This window comes from Lineus longissimus, chromosome 14, assembly GCF_910592395.1.
Source record: "Lineus longissimus chromosome 14, tnLinLong1.2, whole genome shotgun sequence".
Taxonomy (NCBI): Eukaryota; Metazoa; Nemertea; class Pilidiophora; order Heteronemertea; family Lineidae; genus Lineus; species Lineus longissimus.
The window spans coordinates 10,613,611-10,635,512 of NC_088321.1; the positions used below are offsets into that span (position 1 = coordinate 10,613,611).

The window sequence follows — 21,902 nt, forward strand, 5'->3', positions numbered from 1 at the left end:
TGGTGTATTCATATTTGATGCAGTCATACTCGATGCAGTCATAGATGATTCCTCATGACAATGACCTAAAGTAATAAGTGTTGTTGAGGCAAGTGCAGTTAATGGTCCCATTCTCAAACTCAACCATCCAAGCCATTTATCCAACTCGTTAGCTATCAAATAATCATTTCTAAGATCATGATAAAGATTATCTTCATCATCTATTGGTAATAACCACCTTGATAATTTAGTGTAAGCTTTAATTACTGTCTTACCCAAAGAATCATTAAGTCTGGCAGCCATCTTTGTTTCATACATTCTATGATGTTTTAAGATTTCTTTTTCAGTCATATTATCTAAGTCATTAAAAGTTATTTGTTTATTAAGGAAATCCTTGCTTTTACCAGTTGCAACTAGAATCTCTAAGTCTTGTTTGGCTTTAAGGCCACTATCAGTCAAATAGTTCAAATTTTGTTGATTGCTGGTTGATCCTAGTTGGCAACTAGAATTGACTATTCCTTGACTGGGATTAACTATTCCTTGACTAGGATTAACTAAATTTGAACTATTCAACTGCTTGTTTGAAACTTGTTGATTTGTAGAGCAGTTCTGTTGAAAGTTAGTTCTGTTTTGTTGGTAACTACCAGTATTCTGTTGGTTAGAAGCCCCAACTCGAGCTAAGCTCTCAGGACTCATAACACCAATCTGTTTCATCTGTTGTTCAATCACTGCAGATGTCTGACTATTCATTTGCTGATTATTCATTTAAAATTATGGAAAAATGACTGTTAAGTGCAAAATGCTGTTTTCACAACTTTATTGCATCTTAACACTAGCTCGAGCTATGCTCTCAGGACGAAGTCCGGCTCGAGCTGTGCTCTCAGGACGAAGTCCGGCTGGTGTAAACTTAATATTACTGATGCAGTTAATGTCTCGATCTGCACTGGCACTCAGTAAAACGTCAAACTGCTTGTCAATATCCTGGTCATATTCCTTCTCAACCTTGTAATTCTGGAAGAAAATACTTTGAGTGAAATCATACCATATTCTCTCCAAATCATTTACTCGCTCCTTGTTGGTTAAAAAAGGTGTAAATATTACATAATCAATTTTCAGCGTTTTAAAGGCTTGGTGTAAAAATACCTTGTAGTTAATGGTGACCTTCACACCACAGTAATGCAGAAATCTAAGGAAAGCATAGTACACTAGTCTAAGGTCAGTGATATTCTCATCGGTTAATTGCGGTTTACCAATTGCCCTGTTAATAAATTCAATGGCAAGAAACCAATCATATTCCCCACAGTGAAATTTAAAAAGCATGGCTTCACCATGTAACCCTTGGTTACATAACTTAGAGGGGAGAGTGTTAATACCCATTTTTAGGGCTGACTGAAGAGTACTTTCATATCTCTGCTTACTAAGACATTTTCTGTGACTTGAAAAGTAGCACTGTAAATACCCTTCCACAAAGTCCTTTAAATACTTAACTGCCGATTCGGACAGCCGACTCCATCCAACTTTCCTTAGAATACTGTCAAAGTAACGTGTCTTGTTGTCAATATTGATCTCAAGAGTTTTAAAATCATCATGGTAAGTAGTCGAATTGCAATTGGTGCAGAATTGATACTTCACAGTTTTAGCTGCGTACCTTGCTGAATTCAAGTTTTTTTGATACTCAAAAAGTGTCCACCTTTTACAATTACGACAGAATTGAGCATTAGTGTTGGTACTGACGTCATATTCTTTCATTCTTGGCAGGACTACTTTGATTGTCTCAGTAGGCTTATCAAATTTCCCACTGTCATAATTCTTGCTGACATTTTCTTCACTAAAATTTCTATCCATGACCCTAGGACGAATGTATCCTTTAAGATTCTCATTGTTCCACTCGAGCTCTGCTCTCAGGACGAAGTCCGACTCACTAGAATAATAGTCTTTTAATGAGATGTATTTATTCATATTTACATAATAATTATTTTTTAAACATTGTTTTGATAGAAGGTCACCTAAGACCTTTTACGTGATTTTACTGTTTTACGTGATTTTAAGGCTTTAACACCCCCAATTAAACCATAAATTATGGAACTAACAATAGCAATAACTGCTATGATCAGATGTTCGGCTAGAAAGCCAACAACTGCACCAATTGTTTTCAGGAGAAATGATACGATAGAACCGATGATTCCCGGTAAAGCCGCAGCTGATTTCTTGGCTAGTTCTTTTAGCCATTCAGCAAACTTCTTGAGACCTTCTTTTACTTTATCTGGTATTGATGGTTTTGGTCCTGGTTCTGGTGTAGGTCCTGGAGTTGGGTCTGGTCCTGGAGATGGTCCTGGTCCTGGAGTTGGTTTTACAGATTTAGTGGCACCACTTAAAGCACTACTGATACTAAGACCTAGAGTTGTAAATGTCATTACAACAGCTGTTATTATGGCGCTAATGGTTACACCATATGTCTTAAAAAGTAACTTTATTCTGTCCTTCAGAGGAATAGTTGAATCTGGTTTCTTTAGAACATCAACAATTAAACGTTTAATTCTTCTAGTTTGTGACTCCCTGTCATTGTCTAACCTCCATACCTTTGACTGTTCCACATGCAATTTGTCATTTAGTTCATCTATTTGCTTTTTCAACTCCCCCGTGTCTTTAGAATCTTCTTCTACAGACTTTACATAGTCTCTTGTTAAATTATGAAGTTGATTTTCTAGTTCTTGTATTTGCATGTCCTTATCCCTCTTTACTGCAGCTAGTTTATCACCAGCCTGTTTTAACCCTCTAAGTTCTCTCAAGGCATATTCAGTAAAACCCAGTGATTTAAGTTCATCATCATTAGAATTTATCAGTTTATCTATTGGTTTGTTTGAACTGTTTACCTCATTAATTACTGCCTGTGTTTCAGGGGTTACTAATGTAGGTTCCCTTACTGGTGGGTCAGGTGCAATCATACCTCTAATCATGTCAACAAATCTAGTACCAAACTTAGTCTTTAATGTGCCTTCAGCATAGAAGCTTCCATTATCCTTAGTTAAAGGAATTAACTTGATAATAATGGTTTTATCCTTATTACGCCAGTCAAATAAATTTTCGTTTTCAAGTTTACCTTTTATCAAATCAACTTCATACTTTGTTTTCGGATTGTAATAAAGTTTGTTTCCATTGTAACTAATGTGTGGTGAAAGATTACTCAATTTTTTCTTGTCATATTTCCAGTTTGATCCTCCCAATGCTGTATCAAGTTTATCCTCTATTGTATCGTAACTTAACTCCTTTTCCATCAATTCAGGGACAATACCTCTTACTCTTTCTGGTGTACTGAATGAAGTTTCAGTAGTAAGATTCCCACCTCCTGTGTTGTATGTTGTGCCGTCATCTTGAAAAGTTCTATTGGTTTCACTTGTATTAGGATCTATCTCATCCATTTGGATATATTCACCTCCTGTGTTGTATGTTGTGCCGTCATCTTGAAAAGTTCTATTGATTTCACCTGTGTTGTATCTTGCGTGAATATATTGATTAATTAAATCATCCTTTCTCATTTCTAGAATTTGTTCAAAAGTTCCTGATGATGATGATGATGATGATGATGATTGTGGATCGTAATCACTCATTTCATAATTTTCACCTCCTTCAGCCATAATTACTTATTTATCTAACCATAAAAACAATCAATGTACCAACAACTGAGTAAAGCATGAATTTAATTGTTTCATGAGTATCATCCACCTTCTCAACTTTGGTGTCAAGTTTAGTAGCAGTAGGAGTATTCTTTGAGGTTTCAGTTGTTTTTGGTGTAACAACATTACTCTTTGGTTTATGACTGGTCTCGAGCTTTGCTCTCAGGACGAAGTCCGTCATTGATGTACCAACGCTACTCTTAACTCTTATTTTCTTAGAACTATTTCCTTCCATCAGTGGTGGTGGTAAGGTCTTTTTGTGGTTAATGTCATTCTTACCGGGTTTAGCATTTTTTGGTGCTATTAAAATGTTATTATTGTAGTTATCCAGCTTACCAATAACGAGTACCATATTTGAACCTATGACATACAATCCTGGTGCTATTACATAATCTAGTCTTGTATGAGTGTCACTCACTGCTTTTTGGTATCTTTGAATTGAAGTGGGAATATCAGGATGTTGATTAATCGAGTCCTTTAATAGTTTGTTAAATTCCTTCTGTGCATCCAATTCTGTACCCGGTACTCCAATTATTGGTGTTCTGGTCAACGCCTGAGCACCCAGAATACAGTAAACATATGTTCTTATTGTATCATTTAACCTCTCTATTCCAGGATTAGAGAAACCATTTGATTTAAATATCATGAATTGTTGATAGGTTTGACATTCATTTTGTGTAATTACATCAAATACATTCTTGTGTCTCCTGACATGATCCTTGATGAAAATATCTGGATATTTGAAATTAGCCATTCCAGCATCCCAGTCTTTACTGAACATCGGTGGCATTCTATTTTCATGAACTTGCATGAGGAAGAAATTGATTTTAGAATCATTGATGTAATATCCGGGATCAGTTATGTTCGGGTTGTAATCCGGTACACTCCATGACCTCCAACCACCGTTATTTTCAAACACCGAGAAATCGTACTCGTCTTTTAAACCAAATTCACTCAATAACCCTCCTAGTTTCCTACGGTTAATGTTATTGTTTGTCTCATTAAAATCACTTTCACCTGGAATTGGTATCTCTAGATTCTTCATGATCTTCAATATTTGATAGTAAACATGAAACCTGTAAATTGACCTTAACAATGGGTCACTGTGATTCAAGTGATCGTCTATTGAAATACCACAACCTGTTGTAGCAAACCAAACAGCCATGTTAAATTGGTTCTGGTAAAACGATAATGGATTCTTTTCCAGTCGCAGACAGTCTTTCTTATTTTTCAGGCTCAAAAACCCAGGTGTTATCTTAGTTTCTTGTAGTCTGAAGAAGTTATTAGTATTAACAGTTACTTCTAAATTAAAGAAGTCATAGGTGAATTTACTTTTATGTTGATTTGCTATTGGATAATACTTTATTACTCCAGAAGCTGATGAATAATTATGTTTGGTTTTAACTTCAGTTTTGGATAATGAAGACAGTAAAAAGGCCATTTATTTTAATGGAATAACCCATTGAGCTCTAGTATTCCCTCACCATTTCACTGACCATTTCATTGCAACGCTTCACTGGGAATCTAATGAATGATAGAATATATGTATTGTGGTGTCTGGTTCTTAGGGGTTTCTAAGCTAATTTGAGACAAAAAGGCCTGTAAGGGCTTTTGTCAAAATAGCTTCAAAATACCTATATTCCTACCACCACAATACATATATTCTGGAGTGGAGCCGGAGTGGAGGGAGCTTTGGACTTTGGTAATGTGTAAACAGACTTTTAGTTGTTGGATTTGAGCGGTGAAATGTTAATTTTATAAATATATTTTTCTTGTTCTTGTTAATTTTTAATACATGTAAATAATTATACATTCAGCCGTCTTTTTCTAATTTGTGACCAGGCCCGTACAATAGCCTAAATCCCCGCTCCGTCACATTGGTACCAGAAGTGGGGTCTGGTCACATATATGTAGCAAATTTGCTAAATTGTAGTTTTTTTATTGTATTTTGGTAGTAGGCAAACTTGAGACGAATTTGGTCACAATATGTGTAACCTGTTGAATTACTGTATATGTTGAGTGTGAATCTTACAGCTGCATGAAAGATGTTGCCTGAAAACTTAACCAATCTGACGGTTGCTGAGTTGCGTGTGCTGTGTGACGAACGAGGGTTAATTTATTCTGGGTTGATTAAGTCACAGGTTATAGACATGCTGAAAGAGCATGAAGAACAAGAAGAGACTCGGGTAAAGGCATTTATACAGAGTTTTCATGAGGCCAAGGTAATGGCCAGTCCTCAAGCCAAGTCCACGCCTACAAAGGGTGGCGGTGTCGCTTTATCTCCTGTAAAAGAGAACAAGGTAAATGGTAGTATGGATGTAAGGCTGTATGAATTGGAGCGTGAGAAAATGGCTCATGCCATTCGCATGGCACAAATTGAGCGGGAAAAAGCAGAGCGCGACGCCGTGATTGAGCGTGAGAGACGAGAGCGTGACGTGGAGATTGAGCGTGAGAGACAGAGATTTGAACGCGAGCAGCAGGAGGCTGCTAAGGCGCTAGACAGGGAAAGGTTGGAATTAGAAAAAGAAAGGTTAAAAATGGAACTTGAAATCTCCAGAATGCGCGAACAAGAAATAACACAGAGAGCGGCTGATCATTCCCGGTCGGACATGGCTGGGAGGTATGGCAAGTATGGGCCAAAGATCCCAAAGCTGGCAGCTGGGGAGGACATCGAGGCCTACTTAGGTACGTTCGAACGCCTCGCTACAGCAAATGAGTGGGACCGAGACTCATGGGCACCTAGGTTGGCGGCTGTAGTCACTGGTAAAGCCAGGGAAGCTTATGCGCTCATGCCAACTGAGGACATCGGCGATTTTGATAAGGTGAAGCTCGCCATTCTAAAAAAGTACCAGCTTGGGTCTGAAGCGTACCGTGAAAACTTCAGAACCTCAAACAAGGAAGCCAAAGAGAGGTTTCAGGAATGGGGAACTAGAGTGTCCCGCTATTTTGATAGATGGTTAGAAATAAACGAAGTTAAAACCTTCGAAAAACTTAGAGAACATATGATCAAATAACTAACATGTTGTCTCCAGATTTGCAGGTTTGGATGAAAGACAGAAAGCCTGAGACTGTAGAGAGGCTCACAGAGTGGGCAGAGTTGTATGTCAATTCAAGAAAGAAATCTCACATCGCTAAGTTCGCTGAGCCAGCCAAGGGGTCGGGTGGTAAGTCTTTCAAGAAAGTTAGAAACGGCAATGCAGGTAAGCCCTCCAAAGACAATGTTACCTGTTTTTCTTGCAATCTAAAGGGGCACTATGCTGCAGAGTGTCCAGGCAGTGCGGGTAAGCCCTCCAAAGATAATGTTACCTGTTTTTCTTGCAACTTAAAGGGGCACTATGCTTCGGACTGCCCTGATAAGAAGGAGAATGCCAGCGGTAGTGGCGCTGGTGCTAACACGCAAGGAAGGAAACCTAAGAAAGGGTATCTTTGCCTGAGTCCATCAAGACCGGGGTTTGTCAATCACAAGCAGTTTGAACTTCGAGGGTATGTTGGTGAGATCCCTGTCTTGATGTTGCTGGATACAGGTTGCTCTAATACTCTAGTTAAATCCTGTTTGGTTTCAGACGACTCATATGATGGGAATAGCTTCGAAGTTCTGTTGGCCAATGGTACGACGGAAAAGGTCCTCACAGCCAAGGTGGTACTGTCTGGTACGCGGGGCAAGAAGGAGTGCATCGTAGGAGTGCTTGAGCGGTTACCTGTGGATGTCTTGTTGTCTCAGCAGGATTTCGTTGTCATTGGTGATTTAAATGAAGAACCGTTCTCACCTATGTCTCTAGTTTCAGATGCTCGCGACTTGGATGGTGTTCCAGCTTTTGCCGTGACCACCAGGGCCAGACAGAAAGAACAGGAAGCAGTAGCAGAATGGGAGAGTAGACAGCCACAAGCGAAGCCAAAGGCTGTTGGAGACTTGGTTCAGGGTAATGTAAAATCAGAGTCACTAGACTCAACTCCCGTTGCAGATTCGTCAGGAGATGTTGAAAGTCCTGATGATATTTTGAGCGCCGAGTTCTTGAGTGATGTACAGATAGCGGAGGGGGAGAGTAATGTCCCTGTAGACTTGCCTCATTTAGATATGTGGAGATTGGGCCCCACAGAGTTAGCCAAGCGGCAAAAAGCTGACGTAAAACTTCAGAAAGTTTTGCAAAAATGTGAGAGGTCGTTGCCGAAGGACTCCATTGGATACTTCTGGAGGGATGGTTTGGCATATCGACGCTCTTTTATGGAAGGCCGACAACAATACTTTGACCAGTTGTTAGTTCCTCAGGAGTATCGGTTAGATTTGTTAGACTTGGCTCATAGTATTCCATTGGCAGGTCATTTAGGTGTAACTAAAACCAAAGGTCGACTGGTTGAGCATTATTTCTGGCCTGGTCTACACAAGGACGTTGAGAAGTACTGCAGCACAATTGCCAGAAGTGTTCAAGAAAACTGGCCTCTGAAAAGGCTCCCTTGGTAAGTGTTCCAGTTGTCGGGCGACCTTTTTACAAGGTAGCTATCGACATAGTTGGCCCGGTGGAACGCAGCTCAAAAGGCAACAAATACTTGTTGACTCTGGTGGATTATGGCACTAGATTTCCTGATGCCATCCCTCTTAAGGACACGACGGCCGCTTCGGTAGCGGATGGGTTAATAGAAATGTTTTCCAGATATGGCATACCCGACGAGTTACTCAGCGACCAGGGTTCCAACTTTGTGAGCGAACTGATGACTCAATTGCTACCACGGCTTGGGATTAAGAAGATGAAGACCTCGTGTTACCATCCAATGGTAAATGGTTTGGTGGAACGTTTTCACTCCACTCTAAAAGGTATGTCACGGAAATTTGTTTCTGAAGAACCGAAAGAATGGGACAAGGTTCTTCCGTATCTCATGTTCGCATACAGGGAGGTGCCGGAAGAGAGTACCGGGTTCAGTCCTTTCGAGTTGCTGTATGGTCGCGCAGTACGGGGGCCATTAGCGGTTCTAAAGGAAAGCTGGACTGAGGAGACCCCGCAAGATGAGAACATTGTAGAATATGTTCTGTCTGCGAGGAATCGCCTGGCGGCTATGACAGATTTGGTACATGAAAACGTGACAAAGAGTCAGAAAAAACAGAAGACCTACTATGATCGTAATGCACGGAAAAAAACTTATGAAGTTGGAGAAGAGGTGCTGGTCATGCTCCCTTCAGCTGCAAGTAAATTGAAGTCAACATGGCAGGGACCCTATCCCATTGTCCGAAAGGTTTCTCCTGTTGATTTTGAGGTCGACACTGGGAAACGCAGGAAGAAACTTCGTATATTCCATGTGAACCTGCTCAGGAAGTGGAAGGATAGAGACAAGGTTGCATTTTATGAACAGGCGTATATCTTTGGGGAGAGTGAAATTGACGTTGATAATTATCTTCCAAAGCAAACGCCCACTCAGACTTGGAAAGACGTCCATATATCTGAAGGCTTGTCTGCTACAGAGAACAAGCAAATTAAGCAACTTGTGATTAAATACTCTGCTATTTTTTCAGATGTCCCTTCGGCCACTAATGCCGCAGTCCATGATGTGAAGTTAGTGGAAGGTGCAAGGCCTGTGAGAACCCGAGTCTATCATTGTCCTGAATCTCATAAGGGTGGTCTGTGGCAACACATCAAAGAGTTGGCGCAGGCCCAGATACTGGAGCAAGCAAAGCCTGGCCCTTGGGGTTCTGGTTTGGTGATAGTTCCCAAAAAGGATGGTAGCATCCGAATGTGTGTTGATTTTAGAGCCTTGAACCGGGTAACTGAGACCGATAGCGGCGGGAACTTACCCCGTATTGAAGAGTTGATTGAGAAGGTCAGTAGGGCAAAATTCGTTTCAGTAATCGATGTTTGCAAGGGCTATTACGCTATACCATTGACGGATGCAGCAAAATTGGCTTCAACTTTTGTGAGTCCGTTTGGTTCATGGTCCTTTAGAGTAATGCCTTTCGGTATGAAAAATGCTCCCATGACCTTCACGAGAATGATGAATGAAGTCTTAGATGGTACTGAAGACTATGTTGTCGTGTACATTGATGATGTGGCAATATTTTCTGACTCGTTCCCGGATCATTTGAAACATCTTGAGGAGGTTTTCAAGCGCCTCAAAAAGGCGAATTTGAAAGCAAAGCCTAGCAAGGTGTTCCTTGGGCATGCTTCACTAGATTATTTAGGACATGTTGTTGGTTCAGGGAAGATTGAACCGATAAAAGCCAAAGTTGAAGCAATTGCCCTGTTCAAGATCCCAGAGACCAAGAAGGAGGTGAGACGATTTTTGGGCATGGCAGGGTACTACCGTAGATTCATCCCTTGTTTTTCAGAGTTAGCAGCCCCCCTGACTGACCTGACAAAGAAAGAGAGGTCCAATAAGGTCCGGTGGTCAGAGGAGTGTGAAACTTCATTTCAGAATCTGAAACAAGCTCTGCAGATGCACCCGGTGTTATCACCCCCAAACTACTCTAAACCATTTCTATTGCAGGTTGATGCAAGCGAGCGAGGGTTGGGCGCGGTGTTGGCACAAGTCGGAGACGATCAGTTGGAACATCCCATCGCCTACTTGAGCAGGAAGCTTCTGGACCGTGAGGCGCATCTTGCGACAATCGAGAAGGAATGCTTAGGAATAGTGTGGGCTGTAAGGTTGCTACGACCTTACTTACTCGGACATGAGACAATTCTGGAAACGGATCATAACCCCTTAATTTGGTTAGACCGGGTCAAGGATTCGAACCAGAAGCTCCTTAGGTGGAGTTTAGCCCTACAAGAGTATGATTTGACCATAGTTCACAAGAAAGGTTCAGATAATGTTGCACCGGATTGTTTATCTCGTGTGTGAGTGGATATTTTTCGTGTGGAAGTTGGAGTTTGTCTGTGTTTGAATGTGTGGGTTACGTCATGTTGTGATTGATGGACATTTTATTGTTTGCTTTTGGTTGGAAAAACTGTATTTTCATTACAGGTTTTTCTTTTAAAGGGGGAAGGAATGTGATGAATGGCATCACAGGCCTTTGTGTTAGGCCTGAGTTGTTGGCCTTATTAGTTTTATTTATTCATAATTTGTCTGGTTAGGCTGAATGTGTAACTGGTATTTCAGTCATATTATTACATGTTAATTTAGACCTTTGGCTTGAGTGTGTTGAATAGGACTTTGGTAACTTCAGGACGTTGTGTGATTACTCATGGACATAGACTTATATAACTCTTGGGTTCATTAGTTGGAGCTGGACTGGGTGTGGGCAGTTCCTGGCTGGCCTCTGTAAGGAGAAGTTGTACATCGTACGTGCCGAACTCAATTCCGTTTGACCAACGTGGTCGTCATTCCTGGTGGAATGTGAACCGGCTGTGTGTCGGAGAGTCGTGGTGTTCTCACCTGTTATTTGCGTCCAGCCGCGGGTTGGAGCGCCTTGGCATTGCTGCCATCGTGTCGGCGAACCGTGAGTTGGCTTTGCGGCCAAGGTGTCGCCAGACCGTTAATTTGTAAACCAGCTACGTGCTTGGTGGCTACTGGAGTAGCCTTGGACCGACTGCGTGTCGGGACGGACACTTTTGTGTCGTGTGTTGTCGTGTGGTAACGGGAGAGGAGTTCGGAGAGACATGTGTTACGTGTGTTACGTGTTGGGAGGCCGGTGGTAGGTGAAGGAGCCGTTGTTGGGAATTGACCGCGCCCAGGGAGTGGAGCCGGAGTGGAGGGAGCTACTGGCCCGTATTCTTGAACCCACCTTTAAATAGGGCTAAAGTAGGCCTTTATTAAGGCCACCTTTACTAAGGAGTTACTTTGTTAAAGGCACCTATAAGAAATGGTATTCAAGAACCACACTTTAACCTCCCTTATGTTAAGGTCCACCTTTACCTCAAAGTTGCTAAAGGGTCCCTTTGAATAAGGGACACTTTCAATAAGGCTCCCTTTATCCTTATAATGATCTGAGGTAACAGGACGATGTCAGTTTTGAAGTCTCGTGTAATAACTATAGTGATTACACTACCATTGTTATATTATGCCGTGGTCTTGATCTGAAGTGAAGTCTATGCAGCTAGGCCTAAATACATGAGAGTTCATTGGGTAGTGCGGCTGTGGAAGCGACAAGTAAATGTACTCAAATTTTGCGGACAACCAACATGCTGAAAACAGGAAAAACCAACGGTTCTCCGGATGACGGCAAAACACAAAAATCGCGTAGACGGTTCAGTGAAATAGAAAAACAGTTACTAATGCAACTGGTCACTAAGGAAAAGCATATAGACCAGCGGGAAAATACTACTAAGGTTCTGACTGCCAAAAATGGAGCCTGGGACAGAATCACGAAAAAGTTCAATGCGCAGCCATGTATCACACCTTGCGATACTACACAGCTAAAGAAAGTTATCGATAATTTGAAAGTGAAGGCAAAGAAAGACGTTGCACAGGAAAAGAAATGTCGCCAACTGACAGGAGGTGGATCAATGGAGAAAGATTCCGTCGCTGATGATGTATCCCACATGGTAGCATCCTATTGTAGCGAAGTACTCCACCCACTGGATAACGACTTTGACGATGATACAGGGTATCATAAACCAGAAGGTAAATTATTGACTTAATACTATACAGCATTGTTTTAATCGAAATAAATAATCTGCCACATTGTGGTGGCTCATAACTGATAACACTCATCACAAAAAGGTAGCACTAATTCGTTCAAATTAATTTTCAACTCTTTTCACTCTTCGTATTAAACTGACAGTCATATATGGCTCCGTTCTCCAAGTACCACGTATCCATCACACACATGATAACTGCATTGAATTCAAGAGCATTATCAGGGTCCTTTTACAGCTTTATGGAATTGAAGCCACAAAAACAAAACTGTTCAGCATTTATCTAGACCAAACGGAAAACTAAAAATGTTTTACTTCTGGCTTAAGCAAGAGGTTTAAAAAGGTCCCTATTGAATCAAAATGGCAAATTGAATTCTTCAAAACCTCGGTTTTTCAGCCAAGAAAACAAAGCCATCCGCTAGCGCCGGAAAGCCTGACGACTACGAGGACTCATCTGAATCTGATGAACCCCAAGTCATTGAAGAATTAGACGAACCAAACACACCCATGACTGAAGCCCGCTGTACTCGAAACGTGAGGAGAGGCCCCGTAGTAAATCTCCATCAGCCGTAGGCAACCGCGCGAACGCAGTTGATTCAGCTTTGGCAATGCAGAAGGAAGAGCACGAATTCCAGATGAAGTATCTGGAGAACAAAATTAAATTTGAAAAAGACGAGCACGAACAACGGATGGAGGAGTTCAGGTTGCAGCAGTCGTTTTGGACGAAGCTGAATAGTCGAGGATTCCAAGCAGTCACATGTCCAGGCGCCACAGCCAACAATGCTGTTGATGACTACCAACTATCTTCACCAGTTTATACAGAGTTGTAATAGGTAAACTTGTTACTTTTGATGCACAATTAAATCCCTTTGGTACATTGTACATGAACAGCAGATCAAAATAATTGTCAATAAATTGTGCTTATTGAAAATGTTGTTGAACAATTGTTTGTCTGATAGCAGCACCCATGACATTATCATCCCTATCGACTACAGGGACATCGTCATCCTCAGCCTCAGCCTCTTCACCAACATCTGGCTCCTTCAGATCAATGGCAATATTGTGCAATACTGCAGTCGCAGTGATGACGGACATTGCTGTGTCAAGCTTCACTCTTATACCCTGTTTCAAACACGGAAATTTGCGTTTCCATATACCAAACATTCTTTCAACTGCAGATCGTGTACTCTTGTGTGATCTGTTGTATCGCCTTTGTGCACGGCCAGCTGGGTTCCGAAATGGCGTCATTAAAAATGGTAGGCAAGCGTAGCCTTTATCTCCAAGCAGAAGGCCTTCGAATTGGCGTTGTTCAAGCTGGAAACAAATCCGGCTGTTATCGAAAATACGTGAATCATGAGTTGACCCCGGCCATCGATTAACAATGTTGATGAATTTCAGATCTGTATCTGCGATGCCTTGAACATTCAGCGACATGAAACCCTTGCGACATCTATAAATTTCACGTTCGTCCAAGCTTGGGGCTTCGATGGGCACATGAACTCCGTCAACGCAACCTAGCACATCAGGAAAACCATACTGTTCATAGAATTTCCTTTTATTTTCAACAGCTTCCTGTCCAATTGGAAAACGAATTACTTCGGCCCGTTTTCTTGCTAACAGTCCTGAAACCCTTTTGACAATTCTTGAAGCCGATGGCTGGGACACTCCTTGCAAATCTCCGTGAACGATCTGAAACGAACCTGTCGCATAGTAACGGAGTGCAACTAGCACTTGGGTCCTTGGTGATATGGGGTGTCCACGATTGTTCTCAGGTTCCAGGATGTCGTCGCCAATGAAGTGCATCAGCTGGTTAAATCCCTCCTTGGTGAACCGAAATCGATCAAAAAAGGCGTCGTCACTGAAATCATCCTCTCGAAACTGAGGAAGCAGTGTCCGGATGCGTGGCATACGCACATTGACGTCATAAAGACGCACTAGTCGGTTGACATAATCGCCCATCGCTGAGTTATGAGAAGAGATCCTTCCACATCGGCTACTAAAGGGAGACTAAAGGATACTCCAGACCAACCTTATGTTTAAAGGCCTCCTTACAGCAATTTAAAGCATTTCCTGTAATGAAGGAAGGTTCTAGAAATGGCCCAACCTTTGTTTAAGGAAGATACATAAAGGAGTCCTTTAGCCAGAAATAAAGGTTGGTTCTTGAAATGAAATTTAGCTAAAGGTTGACTTAAAGTCTCCCTTAGTGTTAAAGGAGGGTTCAAGAATACGGGCCTTGGACTTTGGTAATGTGTAAACAGACTTTTAGTTGTTGGATTTGAGCGGTGAAATGTTAATTTTATAAATATATTTTTCTTGTTCTTGTTAATTTTTAATACATGTAAATAATTATACATTCAGCCGTCTTTTTCTAATTTGTGACCAGGCCCGTGCAATAGCCTAAATCCCCGCTCCGTCACAATGCTAACCAAGCTGTATCGGGTGCACGTAGGCACCAGAAAAGCTACAGTCTCAATCAGAAGATTGACCTTATCGAGACATACCAATTGGAGCATGCTATAGGATTACATCATGCTGAAACTGCGACATCCTTTGCTAGACACCACCGCATAGCACCGCAGATATTTAGACGTTGGATAAGCACACATTGAAGACTCGGATACTCGGATGTTCAATATATAGTTTTATTTGAAACCTGAAACATATGGACTACATTTAGCACCTGACAGTAAAATAGACATGAATTACAAACAGTGACATACAAAAGTGAAAAAGAATATTTTTTGGTATTTTAAGAATATATGTAAAGAAGGAATCTACAAGACAGTAATACAACGTGGAACTGAAATACATAAAATTAAATACTTACAAATCCGAAACTACCGAAACCGAAATGTGTGGTTATCCAGGACAAAGAACCTGCCCTTACTATATGTACTTCCAGACCAAGTGCAGTAAAAATTGTGAATGACCAAAGGGCGTAAAAGAAGCCTAAAAGGTAAAATTAGCTCGTGACGTAAAAATTGCCGCCAAAACCGAAGTGCGAAGTGCGCGAAATTTAAAACTGGTAAATAGAATAAAAGAAAGTCCAAGATTCGCATTATCAGCGAAACACACATGATGACTTGTTTGCCCTCAGAGATAAATCAACTCCAGACCATAGAAGACGGAGGAGACAACGGCAACATGGCACTGATGCACAAGGTAGTGTTTCTTCAAGCATTCTATTCCTCGCTAAATGAGTTTCCTTCTTTGTTGGCCTATACTGACTGGAATAAGTCCGCTTCTGTGTCATGGACGGAAGAATAAGTCGTACACTCGCCCGAAATGGAAAACAATTTGAACACCTGGTTCCTTGAGCGCCGAAGACTTGGTTTCCCTGTTTCCGGTGAGGATATTAAAGGGCAAGCTGGAAGAGAATTTCGGCAGTGGTGGGCAGAGCTTCCGAACGAAACAAAGGCCGAAAGACAAGAATAGATACCCCTGCGATACCTTTTCCATGCATCTGCACATTGGCTCAGCAACTTTATGGAAAGGTGAGCTTTATTCCTCTGTTGCATGGATCGGCCTTAACGTACGGAATGGATTGTATTCGGTGAATTTTAATAATATGCAAATTCCATTTAAGGAAACAAATCAGCTATCGAAGGAAGACCAAAGATTCAAGGGGGTTACCTGACAACGCCCAGGCTTTGGTTGCCGACTACCGGGGAGAGTTTGCCGACCTCATCAGAGACGCTGATTTTGATGTCATCATGAACATGATCATGAACATTTGATATGGTGCCAAGATCAACAATGGAAGCGACTGGGTATCAGAATGTTGACATTAGATCATCCCAAGGCAACCCGAAACTTGGATGCACGGTGACTCTAGTAGTTACGACAGATGGACGAAAAGGACGAGCCGAGGTATACTTCAGAGGCTTGGCACCAGATGGTGACGTCATTCGGCAGCTTCAGGCGGATGCTCCAGACAATGTACGAGTGAGTATTGGCATAGAATACAAGTCCGTGGTTGTAGTACAGGACATGTACCAGACGTCATCAGTGTTGTCATTGACGATCAGACATTCTAGTTAATGGTAGAACTTCCACGACTAAAATTGTTGTAGGTTTGTCATGGATGCAACCAAAACATTGTGCGTGTCTGACTGTTCAGAAACGTAATGTAAATGTTCATACCTGTTGTTTGCTTTTCCAGGTAACTGGTAGTCCACAGGGTTGGGCCCGCCATCAATCGCTAATCGAGTGGTTGCAGGCCCTGATTTTGCCATTTGTAGCCACGTTCCTGTTACTTTTAGACAGGTATCCGGCGCATCGAAATCAGCAGTTTCGTGATGCAATCGCCGCAGAGAATGGGACAGACACTTTTATCCCAGGACAATGCACTTCGCTGCTGCAGCCCTTGGACTTGACCGTAAACAGGAGCTTCAAGTGTCACCTGAGGACCATTTGGAAAGTGTGGAAAATCGGCCACATCGATGATCAAGGACAGTGTTAGCGGATCACCAGGCGGGAAGTGGTCAGGATGATCAGCCTCGACTGGGAAAGGGTCACACAACAGACGATTATGAACGGTTGGAGAGCCAGTGGCCTAGTTCCTGAGGACAATGACGAAGTGGGGGAGGGGGTAGAGATTGTAAATGGTGAGCTTGAGCAGTTTGTTGAGGGGATTGAGTTTTCGGAAGGAGAAGAGGATGATGATGTTATTGATGATGACGTGTAAACCCCGTTTGGATAATAAAATTGATTGGTAAATTGATAAGTAAATCTGTAATCTTCTTTAATTTATTCGTTGACAACAAGACTTCTTTATTGGGATATTCTGCAGACCCATGAAGCTGGCTTTAGCATAGACCCCATATTAGACATTTCTGGTCAACCAACACCATAGGCATAAAATGAGGACGCTAGTTGTACTGTATTCATTCATTCAGTACAGGCCTACCCCATGTCAATGTTCATGTCTTTTATCCACTTACGTGGAAGGCAACGGCATTCCCACGAAAAGGGAGTCAATTATCAGCTGTGGCTGTTCTTTCTAATGTTCGCCTGCCACCAGTCAAATCGGCCTATTCATTTGGACTTAGTCATTTTACGATTCAGCCGCGCTCGGTTAAGTGGGAGAAGACAGTATATAGATCCCAAACTATGATATCATTAAATGTCTTGGACAATGCCAAGATGCGTAAACTTGATATCTGCGCGTGTTTGATAAACTTCGTTGCAATCGATAAATTTTGTCCAAGTCTTTTGTCATTTCTTAATCTCGAAATAGTAATCTCGAAAAAGCTATCATGTAACTATGATTTGTAAATTGCACAAGCACGCTGCTATCAACATAATATTCTCCTGATGTTCAATTATTCTAACGAAGAATCCAATAAAATTTAACACAAATAGTCGAATCCTCCTCTATGGAACAAAGTTGTAACGTTGTATCCCTTGCTTTTCTGAAATAATTTTTTACATATCTTGTAAAATTTCACAACAGTTTGTGTTGATATTAAAGCTAAAGGCTTTACAAGTCTCATTGCGCGTGCTCTTGTCATAACAGTACAAGCTGCATTGGATCTTTGAACGGATAGGTCCTCTGTTATAAGATATTTCGTCAATGGAGTCAGAGTCACCGTCTTCCTTTATGAACATCAGTCAGTTTTCTATACGACAAGGTTTTATAGTTACCATTTCTCACAAAACCACAGGCGGGTAGATCGAGGTATAATGAATATCAAAATGTCAAATTCATATTCTGACCACTCCACCCGAGTGGTGTGTGAAGAGACGTCATTACCGACATACCCGACAGCAAGGAACAACTTCTATAACTCTGAAACACCTCAAACTAAAACTGTAGGTCTCAAACTAGTCTGTTTTAAAGAGACAACATTCGCAGTCAGAATGTTTGGATAAAATCCCTTTAAAATAGTTTTTGAGAATGCGTGCCATACTTACTCTCATATTTAACTGGAATGACAATGGGAAATGAGGATTCGGCGAGTGATATGTAAAAATACCCACAATCTGATTGGCTGTGACTGAATGACTGTATCACAAAGCCGTGCCACACGGAACTGAGAACGTGCTGCCATGTTCAAGGTCTTTATTGCCGCAGTTTCAGGTTGGGATCAGTTTCAACGTTCATAAGTTGTAAGCATGGTAACGAATTATATTTCGTAAGTATGCATTTGTGAAAATCTTCATTGTTGTATAAGTGTGAATTCTATATACTGGTTATTGTTGTGCGTTGTGCCAAGAATGGATTGGAAATATCCAGTAACAAAATACGGCCTGTCCAATGTATCCTATACTAGTATTTACAATGCTGAGGACTAAATGACAAAGCTGAACACTAACATCACTGTTGGGTTTCGAAATGATCTATTAGGGCCTGGCATGCCTGTGGTTTTCCAACAGAAGTCACCAACACGTTCACTTTACGTTTGCATTAAACGTGTTGGAGGAGTTGACGCCACGTTATAGTTGGTTAAACATGTCTTAGACAACTGATCAATGAAAACAGAATCCGGGTGTGATAGTTCAAATAGGTGAAAACGAAGGCACTCACTCTTAATCTGCTTCAGTTAAGCTTAGCGATCTTAACCATATTTACGCAGAGCTAAAGTTAATACCACGGACTGTAACTGACTTAATTTGTTTTGTACAAACGTGTTTGCGCTCCAGCGCCGAAGACGTTGACGACTCTTTGGACTTAAGCCTTTTCCATAGATTATTCATGGTTGGAAAAGCTTCTAACTTACCGCTCTCATAAATACTTAGAACCTCCCGTTGATTCAACAGACATGGAAAAATCCTAAGGTTGGACATAGCACCGATAAAATAATGTGAAGTGCAGCGTCCTCCTCGGATGGGTAAACGACGACCAAGAAAATGAAAGCGACCTGAACTGAATTCGACAGATTTTAGTTGCGTCCCAGCATTCAGTTTTACTCCGTCGAGGTAAATCTTATGGATATTTCTTACTATGTCCACCGTTACAACAAGAAAATACCAAACACGCGCCTTGAGTGCCTTTCCAGTTTTAGTTCCTCGCGCCCAATTCTTATGAGGTCGGTTATTACACATTACTTGTATACCATGACAGCTACTGACGTAAACGTCAAAGTGTCTTCCAGAAATACAAATTATAAATACCCATCGTCTGGTATGGTGACGCTGCCGAAAGTAGAAAGCAAACGAAACGACATCGTTTTTCTGAAGATCAATGTTCAGCTTAACCTCATGATCACATTCATTAAATGAGAGAACCTCACCAAAGAAAGTTGACTTGGCGTAATTTGCACCGTATTTCACACTGGAGGAGTTTGAAATCGATACAATGTCATGAAAACTTCAGCATTTAAAGACACATTTGCTAACTGCTGTAGAGAAATTCCGATGCCATAGATGACAAAGTCTTGACACGGAGCCAGAGCCAAAGGTTTAAACATAAAGAGCCTCAAGTAGAGTGACGCAACCGATTAATACCCGATTTATTCTGATGGCTTGGAACTATAGATGGAAATGGCGATGAAAAGAAGCAAAGTGCAGGTCTTCTATGGCTGTGTAGCTTCGTATTGCGGAAGACAGGAAGCTACCTTCCCTGTTGAGCAGTGTTTCAATATTGGATGCGGGACCAAAAGGAAACAAAGATGCAGTTGTTTTGCTTCATAAGTTTATGAATGAAATGGCCAGGGCCATTGTGCTCACCTCATGTGGAGGAAAGATGGATAAAGAGCTTGGTATTGTGTCATGTAGTGTTAGGTTTGATGTAAGTCCAAGCAATTACAATTTCCCCAAAATGGCCAATTTACAGTACATTCGACCTCTGTGACCTTGAAAAGTAGGTCAAATCAAAGAAGACCCGGGTGACACATTGAATGGTTGTTAGAATTAGATGTACCTATGATATATAATTGGTGCCAATCGGGCAAGTCATTACTAGGAATAATGGCATTTTGAAGAATTTAGGATTTGGCCAGCTCCCTGGAGGCCAAACGGCAAATCAGATCGCACCAAACTTCGGTACCTGAGATCACCTGACCAAGGGGTACATGTGTACTTAATTTGTGATCAATAGTCATTGCAGTTAAGAAACGTGCCATAGTTACGGCCTGACGGCGAATTTACGCCATTTGACCTCTGTGACCTTGACAAGAAGGTCAAATTAAAAACCTGTGTGACATATACTGTATGGTGGTTAGATGTACCCATGATATCAAATTGGTGGCAATCGAGCAAGAAGTTAAGGAATAATCACACTTTTAAGGTTTTTGGATTTTGCCCCCTGGTGGTCAAGTGGTGAATCATATTGGACCAAACTTCGGTCCCTGAGATCACCTGACTTAAGGGGTAAATGTGTACCAAATTTGGTATCAATAGTCATTGCAGTTTAGAAACGTGCCATCGTTACATCCTAACGGCCAATTTACACCATTTGACCTCTGTGACCTTGAAAAGGAGATCGAATCAAAAACCCGGAGGATATATGATGAACCTTTGCTAGAAGTACCTACCATATTTTTTTCAAAATTTCCCGACTACTATTAACACTTTCAGCGCCCAGCCATATTTAGCGTACTTCCCCCAGGGGCCAAGGTTACGCCCCTTTTTACCCTTTTTCAAAATTATGAAAACAATAGAAGGAATAAAGATAATTACATGAAATTTTCTGTGTTGGTTCTTCTTTGTTAGATCTCTTTACAATGCTAATTTGGAATGATAGTCAGCAAAGCACTTGATTTTGCACAATGGTACCCCACACATAGAACAGTAATATCTGGTGTCTTTCCGAATACCCACTTTTTGGCATACTCTCGGCTACATCTGCCCCCGTCATCAATCTTCGACCCGCCATTGCGCCTATTCGAATGCAGACAATCTTGGCTATAAATAGCACATTGGCTGAACATCATACTATCACTTCAAGCGCTGTATAGTTAAATTGTTTTCCCCTATACTGCGCTGCTAGTCGCCTCGAAGACAAAGCGGGAAATTTAAAAACGCGACGTAATATTACGTCGGATGGCTCAACCGTGTGAACTTGCAAGACGTAAAATTACGTCAGATGGCGCTGAAAGTGTTAAGGGAGATATTGCATATTTTCACTTTTAACGTTTGGCCCCCTGGTGGCCAAACCATGAAACGAATCGGACCGAAACTTGGTCTCCAAGGTGTCATTACATAAGGGTACATGTGTACCAAGTTTCAACTCAATAGCTCTAACAGTTACGAAACGTGCCCTGCTAACGGACGACGGACGACGACGACGACGACGACGACGACGACGACGACGACGGACGACGGACGCCACGGTATGGGATAAGCTCACCTCTGCTAAGAGGTGAGCTAAAAATGGAGAATCCACAGACACAGTTACCTTATATTCCTGTCAGTTCCATTAAGAAAGAATACACTGGTGTCTGAAATGCAAAGGAACACAACATTGTTCCATTATAAATCGCCTTAGTCAATTTTAAATTACAACTTGATTTACTAAAATTTACGAAAGCCCAGATGGTCCATCTGAAATTAGAAATCCGGAGTCCGAAATTCTCGAATCCGAAATCGGAAATGCAAACTCACTAGTCGCTGGGAAACTTTTAGTCAATCAGATCAAGTGTAACAATCAGTACTTTGCTCTAATGACAAAAGAGACCAATGGTTCTTCAATTAAGTCAAGATTTTTTTTATTAAATTGCAGCTATAACCCGACATGGGCAGGATT

General features: G+C 41.4%; 3 protein-coding genes across 3 annotated transcripts in view; 2 read left to right on the top strand and 1 right to left on the bottom strand.

The window, feature by feature from the left end:
- The window catches only part of LOC135498671 (uncharacterized protein K02A2.6-like), a 238,054-nt gene that overhangs the window by 120,352 nt on the left and 95,800 nt on the right, over positions 1-21,902 (top strand). The gene's annotated exons all lie outside the window — the stretch shown is intronic.
- LOC135498674 (uncharacterized) lies at positions 6,673-8,112 on the top strand. The gene is made up of 2 exons (XM_064789057.1): positions 6,673-6,817; positions 7,217-8,112. Exons 1-2 carry the CDS (start codon positions 6,673-6,675, stop codon positions 8,110-8,112), a joined length of 1,041 nt encoding a protein of 346 aa, XP_064645127.1.
- On the bottom strand, positions 13,136-14,173 carry LOC135498675 (putative nuclease HARBI1). Its single transcript, XM_064789058.1, has one exon. The coding sequence runs from the start codon at positions 14,171-14,173 to the stop codon at positions 13,136-13,138; it is 1,038 nt and encodes a 345-aa protein (XP_064645128.1).

What these genes read in the sequence shown, in the direction of transcription:
- LOC135498674 (XM_064789057.1), top strand. Translation starts at nt 6,673, where the DNA reads ATGTTGTCTCCAGATTTGCAGGTTTGGATGAAAGACAGAAAGCCTGAG. An exon ending in GCCAGCCAAGGGGTCGGGTG is followed by an intron (nt 6,818 to 7,216) that starts GTAAGTCTTTCA and finishes GTTTGGTTTCAG; the next exon opens with ACGACTCATATGATGGGAAT.
- LOC135498675 (XM_064789058.1), bottom strand. Translation starts at nt 14,173, where the DNA reads ATGGGCGATTATGTCAACCGACTAGTGCGTCTTTATGACGTCAATGTG.